The sequence below is a fragment of the Artibeus jamaicensis genome, unplaced genomic scaffold (genome assembly GCF_021234435.1).
Source record: "Artibeus jamaicensis isolate MK-2021 breed Jamaican fruit bat unplaced genomic scaffold, CSHL_Jam_final contig_415, whole genome shotgun sequence".
Classification (NCBI taxonomy): domain Eukaryota; kingdom Metazoa; phylum Chordata; class Mammalia; order Chiroptera; family Phyllostomidae; genus Artibeus; species Artibeus jamaicensis.
The window spans coordinates 40,897,032-40,916,251 of record NW_026521823.1 but is presented as its reverse complement, the minus strand read 5'-3'; the positions used below and the strand labels follow the sequence as shown (position 1 = coordinate 40,916,251).

General features: G+C 50.5%; 1 protein-coding gene across 14 annotated transcripts in view; it reads left to right on the top strand.

Moving 5' to 3' along the window:
- The first annotated feature begins 5,802 nt into the window (after positions 1-5,802).
- SUPT20H (SPT20 homolog, SAGA complex component) overlaps positions 5,803-19,220 on the top strand; it is a 28,479-nt gene continuing 15,061 nt past the window's right edge. For 7 of the 14 annotated variants that reach the window (XM_053665496.1, XM_053665499.1, XM_053665498.1 and 4 more), the window contains exons 1-12: positions 5,832-5,923; positions 7,879-7,972; positions 10,225-10,260; positions 10,875-10,933; positions 11,195-11,261; positions 13,026-13,152; positions 14,005-14,108; positions 15,964-16,080; positions 16,168-16,221; positions 18,371-18,510; positions 18,690-18,846; positions 18,936-18,992. In XM_053665496.1, coding sequence (XP_053521471.1) covers positions 7,970-7,972; positions 10,225-10,260; positions 10,875-10,933; positions 11,195-11,261; positions 13,026-13,152; positions 14,005-14,108; positions 15,964-16,080; positions 16,168-16,221; positions 18,371-18,510; positions 18,690-18,846; positions 18,936-18,992 — 921 coding nt within the window. In that variant the 5' untranslated portion in view covers positions 5,832-5,923; positions 7,879-7,969. Of the gene's footprint in view, positions 5,924-6,037; positions 6,127-6,342; positions 6,490-7,878; positions 7,973-10,224; positions 10,261-10,874; positions 10,934-11,194; positions 11,262-13,025; positions 13,153-14,004; positions 14,109-15,963; positions 16,081-16,167; positions 16,222-18,370; positions 18,511-18,689; positions 18,847-18,935; positions 18,993-19,220 lie in introns of those variants that run through there. The other 7 variants (XM_037138722.2, XM_053665500.1, XM_053665492.1 and 4 more) reach the window with 7 other exon arrangements.

Sequence of the window (19,220 nt, the reverse complement as noted above, 5' to 3'; positions counted from 1 at the left end):
AGGGCCGCGTGGTGGTTTTGTAGAATGGGGAATGTCGATCCCATTTCCTCTCGCCCTGCAGACTGTAGAAACTTGACTTCACGTCGATGTCAGAGACAAGACAGACAGTTCCGAAGTGCTCAGAGCGGCCACTTTGCTTGCCTCCCTCGTGTCCGAGATTTGTTTGTCACGGACACTGACCGGCTCCCTCCGCCCGGAGCACCGGGCCGGGCTCTGGGCCGGGAAGAGGGACAAGGCCTCATCTGTGCGTTTTAGACATTCACAAACTAGCTGAGGAGTCATGAGACATATTTCTTTGTTTACATCCACGTAATCTGTAAAGCCGTTCTTTAGAATTTCCAAGGAAAGACTGGTCACTCAAACCTCTCATCTCCTGGGGGCTCTTCGAAAGAAATGAGTCTTGGGCTGAATTTGGAAGGGTCTGGAAAGATGCTCAAAGAAGAAAGTGCATTTCCAAACGAGGGAAACGGTGTAAACGCAGACGATTGGAATGTTCTTAGCCAGTTCCTAGAACGAGGAGACGGCTGATTTAGCTAGAATGGAAGGAGTAAGGGATTCGTTTCAGACCGATTATGTATTTTTGCCATCACTCAGCTGGAATCTTGAAAGACAGCCGAGAAATAAGAGTCCCTGCCCCAAAGAACTGTAATCCGGGAAGGAAGACAGGCACACAGAGTTGTCCCACGGCTGCGCAGGGGGCGCGGCGAGGTGCTGTGTGGATACAAAGGGAGACACAGTCGGATCCCCATGGAGAGCGGAGGAAAGACTCCTTTGGTGAAAGCGCGACTGAGTTGGGTCACCGGGAGTCATTAAAGCCAGAGGTGGCTCTAAAACCCCGTGTTCTCAGCTCCACCGGCTAGACAACCCTACAACCTCTTTCGATCGCCTGTTCCGACATTCAGCAGCAGCCTCCGCTCCTTCAGAGCTCTCTGTACTCCCTGTGCTAGTTAATGCCTCTCTTCCTACCAAATGCAACCCAGAGCCTTTATAACCTCCAGCGTAATTTCCCAAGGTCACGCGAAGGTGCCTGTGTGGGGCGGTTAAAGGAGAAGGAGATGTGGCCCACATCCCGATACAGACACCGTGAACTCGGTAAATCTGATGGGAAGGACAACCGATGGGGCCTCTGGCTGGACCCCCATCCTCATCGGCTTCCTTGGGCTTCTCTGCAAACAGAGAACGGGACAGCTTTGGGGAAGGCTTAGCTGAAACCCCATCCTTCAGCCACTCCCCAGCGCAAACATAAACACGCAGCAGTGTTTATCCATCCATCACCCTCGGGGCCCTGGCAGCCTGTCCCCGCCCCGCTCTGGTTCACTCTTCCTAACCCCTTCCTTCCCGGCAGCACCCGCAAAACCGAAATAACAACAAAGGCTTTCCGCCGGTACGTGGGACGACCGTCCCGCCCTGGGACCTGCACAAATCCCCGTAAGTTTGCAGATAACCTTACCGCCTCAGAGCCCATCTCCCCCAACCTTCTCCTTAAATAGACTCAGTGCATTTTGTTCTGATGCACGAGCGGCGAGTCCCCCCACCCCCGTTTTCTCATAAGGCTCACATTCCAGGTCCTCAGTGCTCAGGGGCCAGATGTTCCCACGCGTCCCAGAGCGAACGCCACGTTCTCTGTCCACAACCCTGTGGGCACGCCCGGGCCGCCCCGTGGGGGACTGTGCCACGGTCCACCCCCCCAACAGACGCCCGGGTCTGTCCTCCCCACGTCTGCAGTGCACTTTCCGGCACATGCTGGTGCTGCTGAAATAGTTGTGGGTGAACGAGTTGTAGAGAACTAGAGTTAAGGGACGAAGTTGTCGTTGGGCTAATTGTATTTTAAACGAATGATGCACATGTTAGCATGGAAAACTCCGTCTGGTCAAGAGGGCTGTGCTCGCCTCCTCCCACAGCCACTTCAAAGTGACACCTGCATGACAGAGAGTTGGCCTGTGCAGCCATCTGGAGACTCCCTGGGCAGAAGTCCTGTAACTGAGGATAGAAGGAAGAAGCTACGTCACATGTCTGGGAGCAAAGACCCCAAAGGCGCTGGCCCCGCCCCCATTGGTGGCAGTTCAGCATCTGGAGGGAGGTCTCTAGTGTAGAGGTCCCCCTTAAGGAGCGAGCCATCCCACCTCCATTCCAGGCCTGCCCGCTCGGAGCACCAGTGCCCGGAAGAGGAGCCCCCACAGTATCTGGCTGTGAAACGTGGTGGAGGTTCTGCTCCCCGGGGAAGATGGGAGGCTGCTGGGAACCCGGGCGCCCTCATAAAGGGCCAGCACACAGACGCGCCTTCTTGCAGGCACGTATCCTGGGCTCTGGTGGAGGGACAGAAGCTTGGGAGGCACCAGAGATACACGTTTATATAAAAACCGCAAAAGATCTTGAACAGCCACAGCAATATTGCGAAAGAAGAACAAAGTGGGAGGTCTCACCCTACCTGATGTTAAACTATACTCCAAGGCTATGGTAATCAAGACAGCATGGTACTGGCACAAAAACGAACACATAGATCAATGGAGCAGAAGAGACCCGCGTCTATAGAATCAACATTTGACAAGGAGCCAAGAACAAATGATGAGGTATAAAGACAATGTATTCAATAAGTGGTGTTGGGAAAATTGAATAGGTACTGCCCCCAAAATGAAACTAAACTACCTTCTCACACCACAAGAATAAAGTCAAAATGGATCAAAGACTTAAATGTAAAACTCAAAACTGTAAAAATCCTAGGAGAAAACATAGGCAGTAAAATTTTGAACATTTCTTGGAGCAGTATTTTTTTGTAATATGTCTACTTAGGCAAGGGAAACAAATGAAAAACAAATGGGACTACATCAAACTAAAAATGTCTACAGAGCACAGGGCGCCACCAACAAAATGAAGATGACACACTGACTGGAGGAACATATTTGCCAACGATGTTGATATTTATTGGGGGGGGTCCCAAAAAATCGGAATGATCTTCTGGAGGATGGACCCCTTGGAGGACAGGCTTCCCCCACTAGGTGAGTGTTCTAGGAACCCATCTGTAGCTGTGGACCAGCTGGCGTTGTTGTGAGAGGCTGCGTTCAGCTTCAGTGAATTTTTTTGAATACTCTTTCAACGCATTTGCCCATTTCATGATGGGTGATTCACAGGTGCACCTGCCCACACCACACTGAGTGTTCAACTCTGACCCCCACGCCCCATATTCCTAATAATAACATCTTCTTAATACGGATTTTTGTGACTCTTTTACAAAACTTAATTCTAGGTCCTTCATGAAGTACTTATTTTAAAAATGAAGTCCTGCCCTGGCTGGCGTAGCTCAGTGGATTGAGCGCGGGCCTGCGAACCAGAGTATCGCGGTTCGATTCCCAGTCAGGGCACATGCCTGGGTTGCAGGCCAGTTCCCAGCAGGGGACGCATGAGAGGCAACCATACATTGATATTTCTCTCCCACTCTTTCTCCTTCCCTTCCCCTCTCTCGAAAAATAAAATATATATATATATATATAAAAAAAATGAAGTCCTGACCTCTAGTGGCCAACTGAGTTAATTAAATATGCGAAACCACTGAAAAGCTGACCAGAGACCGAGGTTGTAATTTCTTTAATGCAACGCAGCAGGCAGTACACAGATCCACCTGTGAAATATCTGTAGAAAAAAAAAACAAACCGGAATCTGATGTAGCCTCCACATCTAACCTAACAACCAGGTTAGGGGAATAAGCAGGTGATAAAAATCTTAAGCAACATGCAACAAGAATAGGAAATTGTACCTCACAAAAGACACAGTTTTTTTTTTTTAAAGAAACAAAGGGTATTAAGAAAAGTGGTGAGGTGAATTCTTAAAGATGAAAAGGAAGAAGTAAAACTCATTATTTGCAGATGATGTGATACTCGAATATAGAGATACTTGGGTATAGAGAGAATCCTAAAAATTCCACCAGGAAACTACTAGGACTGATTAATGAATTCAGTAAAGCAGCAGGATACAAAATAAATATCCAGAAATCAGTTGCATTTTTATACACCAATGATAAACTGTCAGAAAGGGAAATTAAGAAAATGATCCCATTCACAATAGCTTCAAAAAGGATGAAATACCCAAGAACAAATTTAACCAAGATTGTAAAAGACCTATTTGGAAAATCATAAGACACTCAGGACAAAAATTGAAGAATATATAAATAAGTGGAAGCATATGCTGTGTTCATGGGTAGGAAGAATTAAAATAATAAAGGTTTTAGCATTTAAACAACCACCAGGCTCTGGTTTTCTTCAAAAGTATATACTCAAAAGAATGAACTCACATACTTCTGCACAAATATCCATAGCAGCACTATTCCCAACAGTTCGCTGGTGTCGACGATCCAAATGTCTATCAGTAGGTGGATGAATAAAATTGTGTTTACATATAATGAAACGGAATATTAGTCATAAAAAGGCATGAAATTCCAATCATTGCTACAAGGTGGTTGGACCTGGAAAACATGCTGAGTGAAAGACAAACACAAAAAGGTCACTTATTTCACATATGTGAACGTTCCAGCTTAGGAAACTGGTAGATTCGGAAAGGCGTGGGTGTCTACCAAGGCCTGGGGCATGGAAGAAAGGTCGGGAACTGCTTGGAGGGCCGGTGATAAAAATATTTTGGAACTAGGTGCAGCTGCTGGTTGCACAACACTGTAAAGGTAAATGTTACTGATTTGAACAGTTCAAAGTGTTCCCTTTTATGTTGTACATTTCACCTTGATAACATCTTTAAGTTCCGAAAGGTACATACAACAAAAGTTGTTTACGCTGCAGAAGTGTTACAGATCTGGAGAGAGAGAGACCCTGGAGTCCGGAGACCCCTTCCCCTGCTTCGGTTCATGTCTCGCTGCAAGGGACTAACTCGGGCAAGAGACAGACAAACACGAATTACAGGAAATGAAATAGCAAGTTTATTTATGAAACACATACAAGCACAAAACTGCGAGCAGCCCCGGCTAGTCTAAATGCCCCACACGTAAAGCTGAAACTTTGTTCTACACACTTAAGCCACGACTACAAGCGGGTATTTAGCTAATCTAAGTACCCTGACTATTGAGGTTCAGAGGTTATACACCTCAGCTGGCTTGCAAGCACCCCTTTTTCTTGCCCTTGGGAATAATGCACAGCTACAAAGGCTTTCTGGGTTAGTAAAAAACTCTTTGTCCTAGTTAGTGAAACTGTTACAGAGGCCTCCCTCTTCCTACTCCATAGTCCCCACTTGTGATGTTCAGCACACCGGGCAATCTCAGTAACATTGTTACAGGAGCCCCTTTCTCAGCACAGGCTCAAGGACTGTCCCCTCCTCCTGCGCTATTATTGCTTGTGATGCTTGGGACCAGACGGCCCTGCCTTTATTTCCCCTCCGGCCGCTCATTCCTAGCAGCCACCTAACAGAATTACAGACATTGCAACCTAAGCTAGTGACTCAGTGTCTGAATTGTAAAAACCGTTCGGTGAGGGTTTGGGGTTGTTTTTTTCCAACATGAAATTCATTGGCACTTGATACACTATCAAAGGCTGCATGGCTTGGTCCAGCAATGCGGGATCACGGCATTCCCTTAACATCGGCGAGGCAGCAAGGAAAGACTGCCCCATCGGTCCCCCACCGTAAACTCAGCAGGACGGGTGCCCCTTGAACACCCCCCACCCTTCCTCACACTGAGGACCAGGAACGTGGGCACCAGCCCTGCGGCGACGCCCCCTGGCGCCGGAGCCTGGCCAGCGCGCCCGCCCGGCCCCCCAGGACCACCACTTCCGCCTGAAGGCGCCGTAGTCCCGCCCAGCACGCCGGCCGGAAGTGCGGCACCGGAACTGGAACTGGCCCCTGAGCGTCCGTGCGCCGCGCTGGCTGTGGGCGTGCGGAGCGAGCGGCCGGTAGGGCTTGCGCGGGGCGATCTGGCCGAGCCTGAGGCGTGGTAACGGGTCCCAGTGGGGCGGCGGGCAGAGTCAGAGGGAAGGGCGGCTTCCCGTGTGGCATTTCCCGGTTTCGGGAGCCCGGGGGCGGGGAGGGGGAGGAAATCGGGGTCCGCAGAGAGACGGGCGGTCAGCTCCGCAGCCTCTGACGATGCCGCCGGGCATGCTTTCCTCTGCGGGTTCGATTTTCGGGGGCCAGTCGCAGGTACTTGGAAACGCGCGAGTATTCCGCAAGCGCGTCTTGGGGGCGCGTTTCTCGGGGTCTATGTAAAGTTAAGGCCGTTCTCCTCGCTGTCAAGTGGCGGCGGTTTGCTGGTAAAGCTCGAGCTATTGGAAGACAGGCTGGCCGGAGAAATCCGCGCCATGATCGATTTCGACGTTAGAATGGGGTGGGCCGCTGGTCGTCGCCATGGTGACCGGGGGTTCGGACGGGAACTGGGGCGGGGCTGCGAGTCCCGGCGTGCCCCGCGGGCGAGGCCTCGTGGGACTCGGCCCTCGGCGGTCAGCGCGGTGTTCCCGGGTAGAAGAATCAGGACAGTGCGGCGGTTGATACCCAGAATGTGAGCAGGTGAAAGTGAAGAATTGATCTAAGCAGGAGCAGATCTTTATTTTAATGCTTCGATTATTTAAAAAAAAACTTAAGGAGCGGTGCCGGGTCGATTGGTCTGAAATCTGTAAGACTGGGCAGGCAGAATCCGAGACGAGAAATGGGTAGAGGGATGTGTTCCGGTCGAGCGTGGTGCGGATAACGGGCTGTTCCGTAAAGACGAGGTCACGGCGGTTTTCTCCGACTTTCGGGGCACCCCGTTTCCGTCCAGATGTTTCGTTTGTGAGTGCTGGGGGCTTGGTTTCCTCGGTAGCCCTGAAATGATGGGGCGTCGCTGAGCCTTCTGCACCTCCATTCCCCCAGTGGAGTGACCAGAGACCGGATTCTACATCGGAGCTTGACCAGAAGGCAGGAAACCATTAGACATCTCGTTTTAAAGCCGTCCCGTTTTGCCTCTATGTCGAGTATCCTCAGCTTTAGAGTCACTGGTCAGGAAAGTTTCACCTTAGCTTTAATTCATAGTAAATCTCCTGTGACCTCTTGAAGGGTAGGGGTTAATGTCTTAAATAATTTTCTTAAAAGATTCTTTCTGGTCTGGGTGTTTTTTCCCATTTCCTCTCTTTCCTTCCTAACCCCTCCCCCTTTCTTTAATAAGCCGGAACTGGCAGAACCTAAGCTTCAGGTTCACCAAAACAATTTTACATGGAAAACACAGTTTCCTGTCACTTGAAGGTGTGCTTTTAGCTCACTTATATGGAGGCAGGTTACAAGGAGTTAGGTAAAGAAATGGATGAAAAGTCAGCGTTAAGTAGCATCATTCAGTGTGAACAGACACCATCTCTGGGGGAGGTGGTGGACGGGTGGTGGATCTCAGGGCTGGCAGCCACTGGAGATTGCTCTGGGCCGGTTCCTGAGCTCCCCGGAGCGGGTCTGTTTTCTGGTTAGCGTTCCGAGGGCCTTCTCTGTGTGCAGCCAGGGTGAGGGTCGGGGGAACAGGACTTTGGGGGGACAGGGTTCAGTGAGTGGGGGGGGAGCACTGGAGGACTCCACCCCCAGGTGCGCCTAGACATGCGGTTGGAACAGTGAGCGCAAGCCTGCAGGCTCAGTGGGCAGTCGTGACAGGAAGCCGGAGGATGGCCGTGGACATAGACGCTTTGTCCTTCGCTCTCCGGGTGTTCAGTGTTCTTGATGAACACAAGCAGTTGTTTGGACACTCAGACTCCTCTGTCCCACCTGTGGAAGCTGTGCGTGTCAACAGCGAAGGGCTGGGCAGCGGTGCAGGGGTTCTGCTGCCGGCTGTGAAAAATGTGTTAGAGAATCATACTCTTCGCATGCTTTCTCATTGCTAACGCATCTTCTCTCTCTCGGTAGCTTTATACTAACATGAGACTTTTGTCTTTGTTTTTACAGTGCTGTAAAACAGGCATCGAAAGACATGGTTTCTACCCAGCTTCATTGACGTCATTGAGTTTCTGTCCCCCCCGCCCTGCCTCGTGCCACGATGGTGAGCTGCAGCCCAGGCCTTGGTGCTTGTGTTTCGGGGTGTCTCTTCCTTCGTCTTCATAGACACCCGTGTTGCACACGCACGGGTCCTCTGGTCACCTGTGCGGGTTCCCTGATGCAGTGATTACTTAGTGACCACTCGCAGAATCTCCACAAGATAGAGGGCTCATCTCTCAATTCACTGTTCAGATTATTGTATGCAGGTTATACGGAGAATCCACCTTCACCTCTGTGAAGTGTTAAAGTGCGTGCTTCTGTTTGCCATAATCCAAACTAATGGTGAGGAGGGTGGTTGTGAATAGAAATACTTTGGGGGTTTCTCATATATTTAAGTTCCTCTTAATTTAGATTTTCTAAAAATGTTTTAAACAGATGTAACATGCTTACTGCAAATGACATTTAGGAACATTAGTGTTAGCTTTCTAATGGCACCTTTCTGTTTCCGGAGTCACAGTCACTAAACATGTTTGGGGCTGCACCTTTGACTTTTGCCATTAGATAGTTAAAGGGGGGGGGGTACTTCGTGAGGCATTAAAGCAGCAGCAGCATTTGACCATCGGAGAGGCAGTGAGCGCTGACCCCCAGGCTGGACGACCCTTCAGAAACACGAGTCTTGACACACACACACCCCCCCCCCCGTGGGGCCCACCCCCGCCCAGCTCCGGGAGAGGCAGGCTGAGCCGAGGCAGGCGGTGGGCGCAGACCTGGCCTTCCCTGGGTTGTGCCGGAATGAGCGCGGGGCTGGGGTCTCCTTGGGCTTGGGGGGGGGGGGTTGATTTCAGAAGTGAAGGGTTTATCTGAGAAGATGGGCCATTGAAAATGCCCTAGGGTACATATTTGATTGTGATCATTTTAACTTTTTATGTAAACTCTAAGGGTTTTGGCCCAATTTAAAGACACTAGGTATTTGTCAGGTGTATATATCCAGAGTTAAACATTTGTGCTGGGAAATGCTTTATACTCAGGAATCTCGTCTTGCCCCATTTCATTGGGAATCCACTCCTTATTTTTAACAAATCAGTATATGTATTCTTTGAAATAGCATATTTCAGACTTTTTCACTCACTACATTTTAGAAGTTTGAGGGTGTGTTTACTGTAGTCCGACCACAAAGGCCGGCTGTGTTTGTCCTCCGGGGCCCTCCCAGGGGTCCAGGGCCAGCAGTCTTTGAGCCTCCCTTCAGCCTTGGGGCTGTGGTAGGTACTGGGAGTTTCTCCATTTAGCGTGGAAGATTGACCTGTCCGGGTCTACAAAGTAAAACAACCAAAAAATTAGAACCTTGTAAGTAAAAAAACTAAAATTCTGTGCCTCAGTGGAATTAAAAATGTCCGTTGTTGTGAATGAAAACATACAGTAACTAGAAAGAGAAATCGGGGGTGGTGTATTTGCTTAATTTTGTTTAAAACCTAGTACTTTTATTTTTAGATATTATTACAAAAGAAACCTTACAGATGAGGAAGATGAAGATGACCTTCTCATTTCCCCCTCTTGCCTTAATAAGGGCCTCTAAGCAGTGGGTGGAAGATGGGAATTCACTGACAGGCCCTAAACTGCGCAAGTGGCAGTAATTCTTAGTGTGCCGGCTCCAAGGCGGCTTCCGGTCCGCAGTCTGGAGTTGCGGAGTTGATGACAATGCCGTACTCGGTGGCATCTTCCGGTTTTACCTGGGTGCGCTTTGTTGTTCGTGTTACCTAAATCCGTGGTTCTTGCTGGTAGTCGGTGGTATCTTCAAGTCTTTGAAACGTGGTAATCAGCCACTTACTTTCTACTCGGCACCAACCTAAAAAGGCAACCCTGGAGACTCTGCAGGGCTGTATTAGCGACCTCCAAGCTGACGCTGGGCATCAGCGTCCATGCGCCCCACTCTTCAGGGTTCCGGGCAGATCTGGAGGGTTGAGTCTTTGCTTCACTTGAATTGCGTACTTGGTGTCCCACGCATTGTACTGAACGGAGCTCTTAGAATGCAGAGGAAGGCCAAGTTTACAAAATGGTGGTAGCTGCCATTTCCAGCCCTTGGCCCTATGTCAGCCTCACGCACTGGCCAGAGAAAGCCATTTGAACGGTTATCTGGTTTGTCGTCATGATCCTGTACTGAGTGTGTGTGTGGGGGGGCGGGGGGTACAGAAATAAAGGAGAATAAAGGGAAAATGTTGGGCTTATTTTAAAAAACATGCAGTTACAAATGTTATGTGTATATTATTTTTTGAGGGAATAACTACTATTACTAAATACTTTGATTTGTTTTTTTTACAGCAGCAAGCTCTAGAACTAGCATTGGACCGTGCAGAGGTGAGGCGTGACTGGGTTAAATGTGGAAATCACGTTGACTTTAACTGAAAAAACTCAGTTGTAAGAGATTTTTGTCTGATTGTCAAAGGAGCACATTAACATTATTTTAAGACCAGTATGCAAGTAAGTTTGCTGTTAATATATAAAAACAGTGGGTGATGTTGAATCATTTGTTTCTTGAAATTCTCAGATAATAATGCTACGGAATAAAAAACTAAATAATGCTGCAGAGGAAATAATGTTTGAAGGAGGACATAGGATTTCTAAAACCATGTTTTCCTGTTGTGACAAGTTCTCTAATTGCTGAATGACAGGAACGAATAGCTAAAAACAGTCCTTGCTGTTGAGGGTGGTGCTCTGCACATTCTGAACAACTAACTGTAAAACACACTGAGACTCTCTGACCTGTGAAATCACAGTGGTAAAGCAACATGGTTTCACTTACATTGTAGCAAGAAAATACAGTGTAAATTCCACTCACATGTAGCATGTTTAGGACTTAGTTTCTCCCGACAGGTATCATTTAGCGTGAGTGAGACGTGAGTGACTGAGAGCCTTTTTAGCCTCATGCTTTAAACACACTCAGCACTTGTTCACGGACTTTTCTTTTCCAGTACATCATCGAGAGTGCCCGGCAGAGACCTCCTAAAAGGAAGCACCTGTCTGGTGGCAGGTAGGGATACCTCGTTACCTGGTGGCGGCTCGGAGGTGCTGCAGGCCTCCCTCTGCTGTGCTGCGGTCAGCACTGCACCTGCGGGGCTGGGTCTCGGGGACTTGGCACATGTCGGTGCTGCCCCCCAGCTGATGCTGGTGCATGTCCGGGCCACCCGTCTTTGAGAAATTGGGGGGTAATGGGAAAAATTCAGTAACATTTATTTTACAGTGATGTTTGTGTTTACATTGCTTTGTATATTGTCTTTGTTTTAAATTTTAGAAAATCTATATTTCAAAAGCTCTATGACTTATACATTGAAGAATGTGAAAAAGAGCCTGAGGTTAAGGTAAGTGCGCATTTTTATATCAAAACAGCTTTTGAAGTGTAGAGGGGGAAGGAAATTTAACCTGTTACATTGGAAGCAGATACTGGTTGATACTTCCGCGAGTGAACCAACATCTCTTCCAGCCAGAAGCTAGCCAGTTGTGCGGCTGACCCAGCGCTCCGGCTGCAGGGTCGAGATCACACGCTCAGGCAGGGTTGGGGGTGAGTGCTCACAGAGGAGCAGGGTGGCCGAGCGGAGGTCGGAAGCAGGGAGGCCACTGTGCACGCAGGCCCGGGAAGCAGGATTATGGTTGTGAGTCCATGAAACACAGCTTAGTCCTCTTCAGTAATTGTACTGTTTCCGTGGGAGCGACCGTGAGCCCGCTCTGCCCCGCCCTGCGTACGTAGTCTTTGACTCTCTTCCCTCCTGATGAATGATGTGTAGACTGAAGACAGGAGGAAGAAAGCTCATCTCCTCTTGGCGGTTGGCCCTGGAGGATTAACGCTCTTCAGGGCTTGTAGGAGAATCAGGTGCAGTAAAACACAATGAGTTCGGTCATAAAAATCAGTTCATGGCCAGGTTAAATGAATTCATTTTTATTCAGCATAAAAGTATGGACAGTGGAAATTTAATAGAAATTGATTTCTTGGTATTTATTGTACTCTCGGGTTGTAAGGGTCTGAAAGGACTCTATGAGCTTCTGTTATCGCCCTTTAACTTTCAAATGAGCGTCATTTTAGCCCTGGGCAGGCGGCTCAGTTGCTCCGAGTGTCATCTCACACACTGAAAGGTTGCAGCTTCGATTCCTGGTCCGGGCGCCTCCTCCCTCCCTCCCCCGCTTACTCTCTAAAAATCAACAAGCACATCCTCAAGTGAGGATTTTTAAAAAATGTCATTTTAACTTTTAGGTTAAAAAAAAGTCAGTGAGATTCCAGTGGTGTCTAACCCCTGAAATCTTTACGTCAATAGAAAGATGCTTGTTAAACTACAGATGAATCATACAGTATGCTTTGTGCAAGTTTTATTGAGGTATACTTGATGTATATTAAATTTCACATTAATAAAGCAGGAAAGGAAACATTTTATGGGTTTTTACATGTATACACCCAAGAAATGATGCTCAGAGACAGAACGCAGACAGGACGGGTCCAGAAACACAGCCGGCCCTCCGTCGTGTGGGCTGCGCGCTCTGTGTGGAGAGCGGTGTCAGGCCGGCCGCGCCCACTGGCCCCTACACCGTCAGTGCCTTCCTCTGCGACCACCCAGGCCCCTGCAGCAGGGGCCTAAGACACTGACTGTCCTGTAGGAAATCTGCCTTCCGATCTGTGTGCCCCGCCACAGCTGATGGGCCAGCCCGAGTCTCGGAGAGAGCCCTCACTGTCCGAAAGTACCTGTTCTGTCCTATAGCAGATCGCGGGGGTCTTTTTGCTAAGTTTCGTTTCCAATATCAAGGTGGTTAAACGTTCTCTCTTTCATGCTTTTAAATATGCCAGTGTAGCATTGTGAGTCTCTGGTGACGGTTGGGAACTTGTCATTTTTCCCTGCATGTGCATGCGTAGACAGACATACTTAGTACAAGACGCTGAAAACATGGTTTTAAGTTCATGCAAACACATTCTATTGACTGATATGTTTTGCAAATAAGATTTCATGATAGGAATTGTTACCATGTCTGTAACTAGGTCATATTTTAAATCACGCATTTCTAAAACAATGGGTTTTAATGGTGTTGGTTGTCACGCTATGCCGGGTTGTTTGTGTGACCTCCGCCTCTTTTCAAAGCAGAAATTGAGAAGAAATGTGAACTTGCTGGAGAAGCTTGTCATGCAGGAGACATTGTCATGTTTAGTGGTCAACCTGTACCCAGGAAACGAGGGATACTCTCTGATGCTCAGGGGAAAGAACGGGTCAGGTAAGCGCCTCCGGACGCAGCAGCCCGGAACCGCTCCCCGGCGGCTGGGCTGCCACCAGAGCGCGTTTTGTTAGAATGTTAGAGATTATCCTAATGTGACTTACCCTTCTGACGTGTGCATTCGAGAAGTGAGTTCGACTGACACGGGTGGTAGTAGTTTAAAGACGCAGTTTTCAATAATTGTCAGAATTTTATTGCTGTTAATATTCTAAAATAGCACAAGGTATTCTATGGTATGTATGCATTCTACATTTTAAAATATGCTGAGTCTGAAACATTCCAGTTTAAGCAGACTTACTGCCTTTTGCATAATTTACATATGTCAATATTTTACTAACATGAATGTGATCATGAAAATGAAGTTTTTGGTCTTAGATGTCACTGAAAAGGCACCTAAATGTGATCTAGTTGATAGTTAGAGTTCTACAAGGAACTCACCTGATTTTTCTGGTTGATAGTTCATGATAAAATGTTACACCGAGTGACCATTTTTCAGATGAGGCACCACGCTCTCGCTGATCTCCGTGTCGGGCTCAGCAGGCCTCGAGGACAGCAGGCGCTGGAGCTTGATCGCGCCCTGGCTGTTGTCCTGCTGGCCGTGGTCTGCGTTGCGACCGTTACGCCAGAGGTTCTCCCGTGGTGTGCGAGGCATCGCCTTTCTGAGCTGAAATTCTACACAGTCCGTTAGGTCTTCTAGCCGTGTGTGAAGTGACTTTTTATAAGACCTACATAAAGAATGACTGTAGGAGGGCCTTGGCTTTATTTTTACTTTTATTTTTTTGGAAAGTCAATTATGCACTGAGGCCTTTCTGTGAGCCTCACAGTTTCAGAAACTTTGCTTTTTAAATTAAGATTCAGAGACCATCCGACTGCCTTATGAAGAAGGGGAGTTGCTCGAGTACTTGGATGCTGAAGAATTGCCTCCTATCTTGGTTGATCTCCTGGAAAAATCCCAGGTACAAATTTTTTTCTCTTTAAAACGTCCTTTGGTTTGTCGACTGCGTGTTGTTTAGTAAGAATGGGTATGTGTTTGCATTCTCGATCGTGCTTAGACTGTGAAATGAAACATCGTAAGTAGCTGTGTGAACGTTGGTTTGCTGTGAGGTATTTATCCTGTAGGCTGTACTGAAGTGTGTAGACTTAGTTAATTCTTCTGAAATCGCCATAAAAAATCACCTCATCCACTGACAGTCTCCCTGTAGCCACAACCCAGAAACTGGGGGAGAAGCTGCGCACTCCCTGGCCCCACAGCCGTCAGGGGGCTGTGGTTCCTGCCTGGTGCTGGTCTCGCAGCGCCCCCCCATCTCTCTGCACGCCGGCTGCCCGTGGTGGGGGGTGCACCCCCCCCTTTAGCACCTCGCTCCTCTCGTGGAGACAGGCGCTGTGCTCTCTCCCTCCTCAGAAAGTCCTTTCCTGTCCCCGTCTTCCTTGGTCTGTTTGCCAAGTTCAGCGCAGATGACTCCACCTCCTCCTTCAGATAGCCTTTGGGCTTCGGAGATGCCACGTCTAGGGTTGTCCTTAGTTCTGGGATCCTGCGGGTCCGTGCTGTCCACTCATCCCCACCACCACAGACATGCTCAGGCCCGGGTGCGGTCCTGATCCGGCTGTTTCTTAGCAACACTCCCCTGGACAGCTTCAACCAGCTTCGTGAGCTTTCAGTGACGTGTAGTCTCCTATCTGTCTCACATGACTGTTCCAAACCCGCATTTCCTGGGATGGGGGGGCAGGCTCTTCGACTTACTGTGATGGAGCAGGACTTTTTAGTTCACCGCCCAGACCGGTCTGTCACCAGTCTTTGGAATCTGGTGGCTGACCCTCCTCTTACCTTGGCCTTAAACACGCAGTCCATGAGCAGCGGACCGGCTGTGGGCGCCCTGCTGAGCCTCCAGCCTCCACCCTGCGCCCCCCCCGTGAATTCTTCCTCGGGGTAAGGTTACGACACAGCAGCAGAAGGGGGTCCCCGCGTCACGTTCTTCAGTTTCTCTCGTGCACAGGTCCCCTGCCTTTCGGTTTCATACCTTCCTGCTCTCAGTCCCGTCATGTTTTCTTTGTAGCGTTCGTCACCGTCCAGGTTACTTCGGTTATTTGTTCGCACATTAGTTCCTGCCTTCCTGCACTGGGGGCAAGTGTGGCCTCACCATTGTGTCTGTCTGCGACACTTCTTTTGACAACGCCTGCACACGGTTCGCATTGTAGTAAACTCAGTGGGTGTTTGTCGAAAAGTGTGCCCATAACAGCGATCGATGCCCCAGGGGCCAGCGTTTCCACTACAGATGCCAACACAGACCAGTGCTGTGAGTGACTGTGGCCGGCGGCGGTTAGCAAGTCTTGAGCCGTAAAGGTTCTGCCTTCAGACTTAGAAACAGGACTAGCAGACAACACTTAACAGGAGATCGTTTGGATCTGCAGTTAGCGTTCTTCCTCTCACTGGTGAAGACTGTCTTCTGGGAGTTTGAGCAGAGCAGGTAGGAGCAGCTGTGTCCATGCGCTGACAGCTCGTAACTGACAGGGTTGGCACAGTGGCCGTGAACCAGGGGAGAGCGGCAGTCCCAGTGGTCTGTGGCCTGGAATGCAGACGCTGGAGGCCAGTGTGTAATGAGAAACCATTTTAAACTGCTCCTGGGGTCAGAGTGGTGAACGGGAAATGGTTCCTTTTAAGGGTTTATGTATACAGTGGTAGATCCGGTTAAGAGTATCTGAGTGGCCAGAGACCTCACACAGGCATGTAAAGAACCCAGAACATTCGGAATAAATTCACTTATTTGGGCTCTGGGAAAAGGACACTTACTTCAATGAGTTCACTTCGAACAGGCCAACATCTTCCACTGTGGGTGCGTCCTCGCAGAAGTCCGGGATTACCGTCAGTCTGGCCACACGAAGCCCCCCGGCTACCAGAGCCGGCACATCCTGCTGCGCCCCACGATGCAGGTGAGGGGCACCTGGCCTTGATGCAGGGTCTTCCTGGGCTTGTGCGCCTGTGCATTAATGCGCTTTTACCATTCTGATTTCTTGCAGACTTTAATCTGTGATGTGCATTCAATAACAAGCGACAACCATAAATGGACCCAGGTCAGTGGTTTGGCTTTTTAATCCCAGTCAGGCAAAATACAGGATAAAACCACAGTTGTCACTAAGTCAAGCAGAAGATACTTTCCGTTGCTAATTTTACGTGCGGCGTCTGCGATTCCTCCGTGAGCCCCGGGGCTCAGGGTCTCTGCGGATGCCGTCGCCGCCGGAAGGAGCACCGAGGTTGGGGCCGTCTGCTGCAGGCACGGTGAGGGGCGTCGGGTGGACGTCCCGTGCCCGGGGTCCGACTCGGACTCCTAGATCCTCTCAAAGAAAAGAAAGGAGTGCCAGTCGTGCCTCGGTTTCCCACCACCTGGTTCCAAAGCAGCTTCGCCTGTCTTTCCCGTCCCTCTGGGGGGACCGTCGCACCCTGACAGCCGCAGGCGCCCCCCACCTCCCGTGCGGGCTCGGGGTGCGTGAGGCGCCCCCTCCCTGGGGCGCTCGCTTCCTTCCCTGCTGCCACCACAGCCACGGCAGTGCCAGTGGTGAGGACCGCGTGCCCTGTGAGACGCGGTCAGAAGTGAGATTCCGTTTACTAGTAACTGTCGAGGGCCGCGTTCGAGTTGGAGCTCTAATCCTTTTGTTGAAAAGAATGTTAAAAGCGATTAAAAGGATATTCAGAAAGAAACTCTTCGTCGGCGCAGAGGTTGTCGGGACGTCAGTGTCTGGCGCGGAAGCCTGATCCCGGAGGGGCAGACCAGCCTGTGTTCTGGGCGGGCTGCATGCCAGGCCGCTGGCAGCACCCAGAGGGCGGTCCTGTCCAGGGAAATGCCCGCCGACAGGCGCAGCAGAAAGGTGCACTCAGAAAGACAGCACTTGCAAATCTTGGTGGATTAATGGATTTGGACAGCTGAAAATTGTAGATTTGAAAGACCATCAGATTATAGGCTCATGGGCATCTTTATAAGGCAGAGACCTGACCGACCCGCAGGTCTGAAAGGGCCACAGCCGGTCCACCTCCCTCCGGCGTGGCGGAGGAGGCACGCACTGGTGCTGGTGGACCCTGTCGGAACGTAGAGCCCAGGCCCACACGGCAGCAGGGACCGAGAGCTAGGGACGAGGTGAGAGGCGGCCGGCTAGACTCCGCTGGAAGGTGCATCCCGAGGAAGTAGACAGTCTGCTCCAGCCAGTCGGGCGCAGACGGAGATCACAGGTGGTCCTTGCAGTCTGAGGGGGGGTGTGAGAGGGGAGCCAAGTGCAGGCTGCAGGGCTGGCTCGTGTTCGCCTCCAAACACCAACGAGACACTCGCGGGAGACAGTGGGAGGAACGTGACTGGCTGTTACAAGTCCCGGTCCGGTGGCAGGTGCGCACTGAGGGTGTTCGGGGGCCCAAAGCGGCGCCAGAGCTGTGTTCTAAGTTACTCCAGCTGAGCACACGGAAACCGGGAGTGAGGGCAGCAGTCGTACGTGAAAGTGGGTGTGGCTGCGTGAGCGTCATCACGCTTCTGCTTTTGTGTATCTTTTTTAAGTTTCCATAATTAAAGGTTGAATGGAACTATTGAAGGAAGCAGTGGGGGGCTTTTTCCTGCAAAAATTTTTATTCAGCAATGTGAGCTGACTCATTTGATTGTAGAAAATTCAGTTATAGCTGTTAAAACATTTCATAGATGAGTGAAAAAATAGGAAATCGGAGAGTAAATGGCATGCCAGTAAAATGCCCGTGTACCCTTTGGAGTTGGGGACCGAGGGTTTGTTTACGCAGTAGCAGTGGAGTCATTTTTTGATGACGACATGCAGCCGAGTGTAGAATGGAGCCGTCGTTCCTGGTCACTGAAAAGGCCGTGATCCCTGTTGACCCACCCGATCAGCTTGGGAGGAGGAGAGCGTTTTACCTGCTCTGTTCACCAGCGCATCCCCAACTCCTAGCATGCTCCCTGACACACAGTAGGCGCGCAGCCCGTGCTTGCCGATTCGGGAGTAGGCACCGTTATAGTCGGGCTGCCGTGTGCACCGGCCTGCTGGCTGACCTGCCCTCCGCAGTGCCGCTGTGCTGTCGGGGCTCGAATCCTGCCCGCTGCGTGGGAACTGGAGAGAGCACCTTCTGCTCCGCACACTCCGGCCTCAGCAGAGCAGCCGAGACCGGGTCGGAGTGAAGGGGTGCATGTGCTCGGAGATCTCAGGTCTGGTCCTGACGCGTGTGCCCGCTTTGCAGGAAGATAAGCTGTTGCTGGAGAGCCAACTGATCCTGGCGACAGCGGAGCCGCTCTGCCTGGACCCGTCTGTCGCCGTGGCATGCACCGCAAACAGGCTGCTCTACAACAGGCAGAAGATGAACACGCGCCCGCTGAAACGGTAGCGTCCTCGGGGGCGGGGCCGGGTGCTCCTGGGCGGGGCTCTGTGCCCTCCGCACACACTGCTGCTCTGCAGGCAGGTGTGAGCCAACTGCCTGCTTCGTGCTCTCCTGCTCAAGACCATGCTTACTGGGAATTTCCTGTCGGGCTTTGTCTAGTTCAAACCCTCCAACGTTCCAGGTGTTTCAAGAGGTACTCCAGGTCCTCTCTGAACCGCCAGCAGGACCTGTCCCACGGCCCGCCGCCGCCGCAGCTGAGGCTGCTGGACTTCCTGCAGAGGAGGAAGGAGAGGAGAGCCGGGCAGCACTACGACCTCAAGATCTCCAAGGCGGGGAACGTAAGTTCCTTTGTGAGGCGCAGTCGACTGCTCGGCCTCCAGCCTTGCGTGTCGTGATTTTCTGTGTGTTCGCACTGTCTCCTTTGCAGTGTGTGGACATGTGGAAGCGGAGTCCCTGTACCCTGGCCGTGCCTCCCGAAGTGGACGTGAGTCAGCTCATGGACTGCACGCTCTTTCAGAGGGGCCCGCGGACGAGCGGACCCTGGCTCTGTTCCTCCCTCTCCGTCCTGCTTCCTTGTCATTTACTCAGTTCTCCGTAGTTGCTTAGGTGTTTGCTCTTTCGCATCCTTTTCAGGCTAACACACGGACTGTTCTTGTCTGTGGTCTTTGAGTGTGACAAGCCCCACCAAAGTCATCAGAAGTAGACTGCAGGT